Here is a 9866-nt window from a genome sequence, read left to right on the forward strand (position 1 = left end):
GAGTGAGGCCGGTGCCAGGGGCCCAGTGTGCTGGCACCCCTTTCTTCCAGATGGGGCAGTGCACTGGCATCTCTCCATCTCCTGCTGGGGTAATGGAGAGGGCATTCTTCTCCTTTATGGCCCACTTTCCAGTTTTAGCCTGGCTGTCTGGGACCCCCAGCCCTTGGGTCTGCCCAAGTGGGCACCATTCCAATTGCAGATAGCATGGCTACCACATACGAGTCGGAAACTTCATCTGGACACCCCTCAACCAGGTCTTGGATGTGGATCCGTCCCCAAAGGCACACTGTTGATTTGGCTACACAAAAGCCGTATCTTCCTATTTGGCGTGGAGGGTGAGGGACTGGGGGAGCTGGAGTTCTGGGAGGCCTACCCTCAGACACTAGAGCCCACTGTGTCCCCTGCCCTCAGGGTTATGGGAACAACAGAAGACTCTACACCTGCTAGCTGATGTTAACCAGTAATTGAAGCAGAAATAAAGTTCCCTGCATTCCCACTTCTCTTTTTGGCATAAAAGACCAGTGATTCCACTCACTGATGCACCTCTCTGCCCCAAGTCAGTAACAGCAATTCTATTGTTGGCTGGAATTGCCAAGACTGCTTCTGGACTCAGCCATCTTGGGGGAGGCAGTTGGGCTGGCAGCTCCAGCCTTTCTGGAGACCCTCTGCCAGGTGGACCACTCAGATTTGTCCCACTTCCCAAATGGTACAGAGATACAGCTTCTCAGCTGGGAAAGAGAACATGGAACCCCCAGAGGTGCGGGGGTTGGGGGGGATTGTCAGGGGAGGTAGGTGGGAAGTGCAGGAAGCCAGCGGAGAAGGGAAGCCTACTTCCAGCAACTGCCCACATGGCCGTTTGCCGGGCCACGATTAGGACTAAGGCAGTCCTTGCACTGGGTGGCAGAAAGACACCCTTCTTCTGTCCCCCAAGCTTGGGAGGTTCGGGTGGCACAGCTCTGGGACCAGCCCCCTCCCTGCCTGTGTTGGACTCTGGGTCAACATGTGGGGGCTATAGCTGTTAATCTGAGTCAGGGTGAGATGACACCCACACCTACCTCTCTAGGGTTCCTGATCCCAACTGCCGTGCCTGATGGCTAATGTTAAGGCCACAAGCCCTCAGCTGTCTGAGGTGAGAGCAGAGACAGGGAGGTGAACAGTGTCCTTACCTGTGCTGGCTCAGGCGTTGTTCTGAGTGGGAGGTTCTGACCAGCATGCTCCCTTCCCCGCTCCTTCTACACCCTGAGCAGAGTCTTCCCAGGAGTGGCACCCCCGAGGCCTTAACTCCCCCCAGCCTTAAGCAACCCTCTCTTCCAGCCACTGGCGAGAACAGCCAAGCTGGACCTGGAGAAGAACCTTCCTCTTCATACCTGTGCCCAGGGGAGACGGGGAGGCAAGCCGACCACCGCTGTCATCACAGACCACAAAGGCAGTTCAAATAGCGAACGTGGTCGGGCTTAAGAAACACAGGATGCGCTTGGGAACATTTCACTGAGCCTCAGGCGGCCACCGAGACTTCCTGAGGCAAATGGGGAGCAATGCAAAGGCCCAGAGGTAGGAATAAGGGTAAAGACCAGGCAGCAAGGCATCATGGTGCCTCCCCTGCTAAAGTCACAGGGAAGGCTGGGCCCAGGGGAGTTCCCACCCAAGCCTGCCCCTGAAGGAGGCCACCGGCCCCTGGAGAGGATCTGGGATGCAAGCCACATATCAAAGCAAAGCCAGAGGCCAGAGGAGGGCAGGGGAGCCAGGGCAGCCGGGCGGCGTCAGTAATGTCTCAGGTTGAAGAAGCCCACACTGGTGGGAGACTCCTTCACCGTAACGGTGATGAGGTTGGCAGTGACGTCGGTGACGAAGACGTGCTCGATGAGGCTGCGGGTGGGTTTCCAGTCCTGGCTAGTCTGGACGGACACGGAGAGGTTCTGCCCGGCGCTGGGGAGGGAGGCTGAGTCAGGGTCCGAGTCAGAGCTGCTGTTCTCCTCACCGGTACTCATCTCAGAGAGCGCGGCTGTCTTCCGCGCATCTCCCGATGGCGGGTGGCCCTCCTGCCCGGGGGCTGCGCTGCCCTTCCCACAGTCCCTCTTGCCTGCAGGGGTGGGCATGGCGGCTGCCCTGGAGACCAGCTTCTCACCCTTGCTGACATCGGTGGGCAGGCCGGTCCCACTTCCTGCAGTGGGGCTGCCCCCGGCACCCTTCCCAGTGGCTGGGTTGGTGGCAGGAACGCCCTTGGTGGCTGGGGTGTGGCGGGCGACCATGCCCCCTGCTGGTGTGCCATTCTTGACACTCTGTAAGTCCAAGACTTGAAGGCTTAGCTCCTGGGGGGGTGCAGGCTGGGGGCCCAGGCACCCAGCAAGGACCTTGTTGCCACTGTGGATGTGCGGGGGCCCTCCTGTGCTCCCCGTTTTCTGCTCCACAGCTCCACTCGGGGCCTTTGGGACTTTGCTTCCTGGGGGGCTTATCCCCAGCTCCCCCTTCTGCGTCCTCATCTTGAGGTCCAGCCCAAGGCTACACTTGCCGGTCGCTGGGGCCCTGAGGGCCAGTCTGCCGGCAGCCTGGGCCTGGCTCTGGCTCATTCGGTTCATGTAGTGCACGATGGAGCTCTGCCAGCTGATGCCCCCACGGCTGGGGCTGCCGGCCATGCCCTTCATCAGGCTGGCCAAATTCTCCGGGGTGGCCATGGCACTGGGGCCACTGCAAGCCTCCTTGGCATGGGCCTTCAGGGCCGCCAGGCCGGCCACAGGGGCGCTGAGTGGAGGGGGCAGCTTGCCTGTGGGTGCCCCCAGGTCCTTCCGGGCTGTCTTTAGCACCTTGGCCAGGCTCACGGGCCTCCGGGCCGCCTTCTGCTCCGGGGGCAGGGGCTTGCGGCCCCGCTTCTTCCGGATGGGGTCCTTCAGTTCGGGCTTGGCTACCAGGATCTGGGCCTTCTTTTGAGGCACTGGGTGAGTCTCGCGGCCCCGTGGGCCCCTCTTGGCATCTAGGTCGCTGTCCTCCTCCTCCTCTGAGGAGGAAGAGGAGGATGTGGAGGAAGAGGAAGAGCTGCTGGATTTGGATTTGGAAGGAACATCAGACTCCTGCAACAACAAAGGATGAGGTGTCACTTCTAAAGCCTGGTGTCCAGGGGCATTCATTGGATACCTTGGAGCCAGCCCCTTCTGCAGCTTCCAGACCAGAGAAGCGGCCTCACAGTCTAGTTCTGATGTCTTAAGCAGTGCAGTTAGAAATGAAAGAGAACAAAGAAAAACAGGTGGCTCACAAAGAGAAGCCTGAGTGATGGACAGAAACATTCGCAGGCTGACACTGGGCCCTGGGCTTTCCAGGGGCCTGTGAGAAGCTCCCAGCCCTTGGTAGACACCTGGCATAGGGAAATTCAGAACAGCATGATTCACGTGTCTCAGAGGAGCAGGGTGGAGTGAAGCAGTGTGTGCAAAGGCTCTGCGACCAGGACATCTTGCTTCAATCTCTCCATTTCCAAAGATGATCCCTTCAGACCCTTCCAGCACATAGGAAAACAAACCACTGCCCTCTACATCCTCTGGGTGTCATCCCAAACACTAATTTGGAACACCTTCCTGGTTCTCAGGTCCCTGTGTAAAGGCGTGCTTTAGGGAGACTGAGTCAACACCTGCTCTTGGCCACAAAGCTCATCTGCCCCAAATTGGGGATGATGGAATCAAGCCCAGGGAGTCTGGGGTCTCCTTGCCTGGCCGGCTCCCCACCTTGGTGCTGCTTCTCAAGCCAATGTGTGCGTTCAGGCCTGGAGGCCAGTGCCTTCAAGAGAGAAATCAGAGACACATCTGATCTTGCAGCTGTGCCATGGAGCCCAGGCACGTGTGCAGGTGTGCCTACTTGGCACACCTATGAGTACCTAATGTATACACGTGTCCTGTTTTTTGTTCCTTGTAAGCCACTGGAGGTGAGAAGGTAGCACAGAGTGGACCTCACCAGAGTAGGGAACCAGCTGGGGTAGGGGTGGTGCTCAGCCACCCCAGAGGGACAGGGCAGGAGGTGGAGAACTGAGGTTCACTGTTGCCCCCTGCTGGCAGAGCCTCAGAGTGGCAGTCCAGGGGGAAGTAGAGCCAAGTCTTCTCAGCAAGGGAAAGACTTGAGTGGAGATGCCAGCTGGCCTCCTTCCCCCAAGCCCGCAACCCTCCTGCCACCACTTCTCACTGGGCCGGCAGAGAGCCAGCACCTGGGGGTAAGCTGCCAAATCCAGGGCAGTAGCCACCCACCTTGAGCTTGGAGTGTCGGCTGCAGGAGGACATCACGGTGTGCTTCCTCGGCCTGCCCCTGGGCCGCTTGCCTCTCTTCCGGTTCTGCACCTCCTTCTCGTGTTCCCTGAAGACAATCAGCAATCAGAGTCACAGACTTTTCCTTCGGCTAGCCTGGAACCCTATGGTTTCAAATCCCCCCCGGTAGCTTATCACCAGTTTCCCTGCAAAAACATACCCTGTTAATGAACACATCCAAGGCAGAGGTGCAGATCCAGTTCATTTACATTTCAGTAATGACAAGTCAAGAAATTCAAGCAAAGCTGGGAAAAGAATTATTCCCAGTTTTCTCTGACTCCTCTTAAAACAACTTTGTGCACATCTGCAGGGAGATGGTACAGCAGAAATTCTACAATGCCACTAGAAGGAGCTTTCACGGTCACGCGGTCCAACTTTCTCAGTCCAAACAAGAGAGTCCAGGGCCAGGGAAGAGAGGACCACTGACGTCCACTCTCCACCTCTCTACCTCCTGCATAAAATCTCAGTCATGGGAGCACCGGGGTAACCAAGGGGTCATCTTCCCCACAGTCTTACCCAGAGCCAGTGCTCCCAGTATATATTTCTTTCCCTGTTTCCTTTTTCTTTCCTAGACTCTGCTCTGATGGAAGTACTGGCGGCATCTGACTGCGTGGTGGCTGGAACTCAAGGCAGGACAGTGTTAACTAGCTCCATGACTCGGGGTCAGAGGCCAAAAGAGCAGCCCCCACCCACCACCCCAAAGCATGTATTCCAGGCTACCCCAGGGGAAGAGGCTCTATCTGAAGTAGTTTCCCGGTAATTAAAATGGGCAAACACCATCTCATCGGCGCCTATAAGGTGATCTCTTAGAGCAGCCCCAGCCTGTCTCCTAAAAGGACAGGAGCACTCATGGGTCTCCGCTGACACATTAACCTGTACCCTTGGGCCCAGAATCTGGACTTCCCCTGACAGTCAAAGACCACATCCCCACACCAAACAAATAACCACCAGTTCTTAGATCCCAGGGGAATCTCTGGGGGTGAAGAGAACAAGGCAGAGCACCCACCTCCCAGTTTTACCTCCCCTGTGATGTAAACCAGAGCACCCCATGGTTCTTTCAAACTCTTGCATCTATCTCTGTAACATCTGCTAACCTCAGTTCCTGCCTGTGTGTAAAAGTGAAAAGGGCACACACTCTCTGGACAATCAGGACACTTACAGGAAAAGGTACCAGCTCCCACCCCTTGGGACCTCAGCACTTTAGTTATGAATTAAATAGCAGGCAGCAAGCCTGCTGGTAAGTTTTCCAAAGGTATCGAGGCAAGCATATGCTCACTGTCTTCTCTCTCAACCCAGACAGAAATCTCTTGCTTTTCCCCTCATTGCCAAGGCCCGTCTGAGCGGACCCAAAACGTCTTGCTCGAGCAAAAAACATGGTGGACATAGGTTGAACCAACAGAGAACAGCTGGCTGGATTGACCCCATCTGAGAAAGCTTTTGGGCACTTAATTTATCAACCTCTACCAACAGGGCAAGGGGTTTCCCTGGTGGCTCAGTGGTAAAGAATCTGTCTGCTAATGTAGGAGATTTGGATTCACTTCCTGGGTCAGAAAGATCCCCCGGAGAAGGAAATGGCAACTTGCTCCAGTATTCTTGCCTAGGAAATCCCATCGACAGAGAAGCCTGGTGGACTATAGTCCATGGGGTCGCAAAAGAGTCAGACACGACTTAGTGACTAAACAGCAACAACCAATAGGGCAATTCCCACACCTTACCCCCCACCAGCCTGCTCTGGAATTCCCTGGAACCTTATGCCATCACAAGCCACTCACCACACTTTCCCCTGTATCTCAAACAGGCTTCTCTTAACCCAAGTCTCCTACCTAAAAACAGATATGACATCTTGAATTACAGAAGCAAATTCAGCCCCTGAGACTGGTGAGGGGGCCCCCATGGTGCTCACTTGGGACCAGCTGTTTTGCAGCACAGAAAAAAAATAAACGTGCTGCTCTTGGTCCAGACACACCATGGCAGGCGTAACTTTCTGCTATGTGTTCCTGTTCCCTCTGTGAGCCTTCTTTTGCTCAATCCACGAATGAGGACTGGGAGGCCAGGTCTGCATATTTTAGGGCAAACCTGCCATCCTGGTTTTTATTAGTGCTGTTTGCAAACTAGTCAACAGCAAAGACCAAGAAGAGAAGCCAGAACTTTTCACAAAGGATGTCCAAGAAGGTTCATTTTGGCAAGTCTGTCACAAAGACCAAAAGTAACACTTACTCAGGGATTCCCAAGATCTGGACACAGTGCTGGCCCTCTGAGGGAAGGGAGGAAGACGACTCACCTGGGACTTCAAACTACAGCCCAAGCCCAGGAACTCTGGAGGGCCAGCACTGCCCTGAACGACCATGTGACAGGCCAGGGTCCCCTCAACTGGCTTCCCCCTCCCACAGGTTGATTAACTTTCTCACTTCTTCTGGAAGGCCAAGAGCAGCCTCGGGTCCAGGATATTTTCCTCTGGCTCCCAGCTGTTGTGTCTGGAAAAGCAAAGAACAGGACATCTCTAAGTTCGAGGCAGTGACCAACCACTTCCGAAACCCAGCCCAAGTGGGGTTGCCCCACTGTTCCCTGATGCCTGCTGGCAGCCAGGCAACCGAGGTATGGGGATTGTTCCCCAAGGTCTCACCCATGTCCAGGATGAACTCCTGGGACACTCAGTTATGAAGCCAACACCATGTCCTCAAACTCAAAGGGAAACCATTGGCTCCACCCCCAATTAACACCCGGCCTCAGGAGGACTCTACAGCCTCCCACAGGAAGAAAACAAATCCCAATAAAATGGAAAGTTGCAGAAAGGGAAGACCCCAAACCCTGGCCCGGAGCCAGGGAGGGAAGGGCAGGCTCCCTACAGGATGCTGAGAGGGGGACGCTTAGGGGCACAGAAACGCAGCCCAAATATTAAGAACAATGCTCCTGGCATCCAGGCCAACGCCGGCCGGGGAACCCGGAGGAGAAAGCAAAGAAAGAAAAGTGGGGTCCGGGAAGAATGGGGAACTGGGTCTGCGCGAATCGCCTGTAAATAGAGCCCCTTCCGGGATGCCAAGTTCCCTCCCTTCCATTAAGAGGGGAAAGAGAAAAAAAAAAGAGCCCTACATCCATGAATAGAAAGCTCAGGTTACAGCCGGGGAAAATACGGACTAGAGGAGGGGGGCTGGAGTCTCGCGGGGACGGCTGAGGCGGGCGGGGGCGTATGCAACAAATGGGCGCGGGAGGAACGCGCGGCGCCGGAGGGGCGCGGGCCAGGCGTGGGGAGAGGCGGCCCGGGAGCCCGGAGCGGAGCTGCTGGGCCGGAGGGGCTTCCGGGGAGGCCGCCCAGCCCCGCGCCCCGCGGGCTTGTAAACAAAGGGCACCCCGCGCACGCTGGGCGTCCCCTAACCGCCAAACTCGAGGAGCCCACGGAGCCCCCCGCAAACTTCCCGCCGGGCGCGCGGACGCCCCCCGACGGCTCGGGCGAGGAACCCACGCCTCTCTCCCACCACACACCGAGGTGGCGCGGGCGGGAAGACGGGCACCGCATTGTTGGGGACTCACTTGGAGGACCAGCCGCGCCACTTGACCAGGTACTCCAGCTTGCCCTGCAGGGAGAGAAGAGGCGCGTGAGCCGGGGTGGGCGGGCACGGGCGGGCGCGGGCCGGGCCGCACGCACCTTGCGGAGCCGCTTGCTCAAGATGCACTCGGCGGCGAAGACCTGCTCGCCCACGCTGCTCAGCTCCTCCATGCTGCCGCGCGCCCCGCCCCGACCGCGGCGCCTGCCGCTCCCCGCACAGCCACAGCCGCCGCGCGCCCCGCCGGCCGCACACAAAGCACCGCCCCCGCCCCGCGCAGGCCCGCCCCGCGCACGCGCACCGCCGCCGCACCCCGCGCGCCCCAGCCCGCCACCCGCCCCCGCGGGCCGCCCTGTTCCGGAGCGGGCCAATGAGCGCGTGGGGGCGGTGCCAGGAGGCGGGGAGCGCATTGTTCACGGCGGGCTCGGCTTCGCGCCCGGGGCGGGGGTCCCGCGCGCGCTTGGTCTGGCTGGGCTGGGGGCACGGGTGGCGCGTGGGGGTCCACCGAGCTGGCGCAGGTCCCTAGCGAGGAAGAAGGAAGCGCCTCCCTTTTTCTGACCTGGCGATCACCGGCCAAGTCCCGCTTGGTCTGCGGAGCTCGCCCGGCCTCCGCCGAACTTCGTTTTCCGGGCAAAAAGCCATTGTTCTGGCCCGAATGGGGGAAGTTGGGATGCGGCGAAGGCGGCTGCTTCCTGCCCCTGCCCCCGAGGGGCGCTGCTTGGAGCGCGGAGGGCCCAGGTGCCCTCCGCATGTTTGAACTTGGTCTCGAGCGGTCGGACTATTTTGCGCGGGAGCGAAACGGGCTGGAAGGGGGTGGGGAAGGAATGGGAGACAAAATACGAGGGGAAGAAGTGAGCAGCAAAAACGGAGCAGCCCAACTTTCCCCCCCAAAGGCAGAGAGGAAAATGAATCAGCTGAAAACGAACGGCTCTTCCTTCTTACTTTGTTAAGAGTGGCACCCAATCCCCAAGTTTTAAGGCGCACGTAGCGGGAAAGCAACTGCACCTTTTAAATATTTTGTTTCATAATTTTAAGAAAATGAACGTGGCGGGGAAGAGATCGAAATTTGAGGAGATGGTTCTAACCTAGGACTAAGTCATTAATGGGTCCGCTAGGATTTGGCAGTGGATATCTGTTGGATCAGTTGCATGCGGCAGAGAGGACTGGACCGCGTTTAGAGTTAGGGGTGCCCGGGAGTCCTGTAGGGTCATCTTCGGCAATGACCCTTTTATGCTGTTGAGAACAGTGTTCCATGAGTAACTTTCCTCTTAAATCATTTAGCTGTTGAATCAGAGCAAGTCAAATGAGTAATAAAGGTAGCGTTATTAAAGTTAATATAGTAATACGTTAGTGCTAACTTTTTTCACAGTACAATTTAACACAAAATTCATTTTCTGGTTTTGCTTTTCCCTTGGGCGCAGCTGCAAAGTACTCTCTGTGTTGAGCAAATCGAAAAGCCGTTTCTTGTTGCAGTAGACTGTCTGTAATTTTAATCATTAAAACCATATTTATAAAAGATTCTGCAGGAAAATTGTTGCTGTTTTAATGGGAAAGGCCTACTATAGAAAATTTGGAACTGCAGGAGCCCATCTTTCAGTTTTTGGCATGTTCTTCAGTTTATTTGGTTAAATAGGTTATAGTCCTTTGATAATCCTGTAGGGAACTTGGGTAACATTTGCAAACTCAGATATTGTTTGTAAAGGAGGTGGGGAAGAAGAAGATTGCTTGGAGGGGGATTTGATTGCTTACTTTGGAGGAGCTGCAGCCTGGAATCCCTCTTTTGGGGTAAAACCTGCACTCCTGGGATAAAGCAATTTCTAGCTCTTTTTGTATCCTCATCTTCTAGAGCCAGGCAGTAAATTGTGGGGCTGATACCAAAGGTGTATTTATTGTAATCCAACGAAAAGCTGGATCAGTTTCAACTCAATTTCTTTGCAGAATTCATCTTGGGTGTGAGCTTTTTGCCCTGGAAGTTTCCACTTTCCTCTTGATGATATATGGTATCCTGGGATACTTGCTTTTTCTTTTTTTTTTTTAAGAAAAC

At 56.1% G+C, this 9866-nt stretch overlaps 1 protein-coding gene across 1 annotated transcript; it reads right to left on the reverse strand.

The window, feature by feature from the left end:
- Positions 1 to 1760: 1760 nt before the first annotated feature.
- Positions 1761 to 7995, reverse strand: CBX2 (chromobox 2). Its single transcript, XM_052658780.1, has 5 exons — positions 7924 to 7995; positions 7809 to 7852; positions 6689 to 6754; positions 4224 to 4329; positions 1761 to 3065 (listed from the first exon to the last, which is right to left on the reverse strand). Exons 1-5 carry the CDS (start codon positions 7993 to 7995, stop codon positions 1761 to 1763), a joined length of 1593 nt encoding a protein of 530 aa, XP_052514740.1.
- Between the last annotated feature and the right edge of the window lie 1871 nt (positions 7996 to 9866).

Source organism: Budorcas taxicolor, chromosome 19 (genome assembly GCF_023091745.1).
Source record: "Budorcas taxicolor isolate Tak-1 chromosome 19, Takin1.1, whole genome shotgun sequence".
NCBI lineage: Eukaryota > Metazoa > Chordata > Mammalia > Artiodactyla > Bovidae > Budorcas > Budorcas taxicolor.

What these genes read in the sequence shown, in the direction of transcription:
- CBX2 (XM_052658780.1), bottom strand. Translation starts at nt 7,995, where the DNA reads ATGGAGGAGCTGAGCAGCGTGGGCGAGCAGGTCTTCGCCGCCGAGTGC. An exon ending in CTCTTGGCCTTCCAGAAGAA is followed by an intron (nt 4,330 to 6,688) that starts GTGAGAAAGTTA and finishes GATTGTCTTCAG; the next exon opens with GGAACACGAGAAGGAGGTGC. An exon ending in GCCGACACTCCAAGCTCAAG is followed by an intron (nt 3,066 to 4,223) that starts GTGGGTGGCTAC and finishes TTGTTGTTGCAG; the next exon opens with GAGTCTGATGTTCCTTCCAA.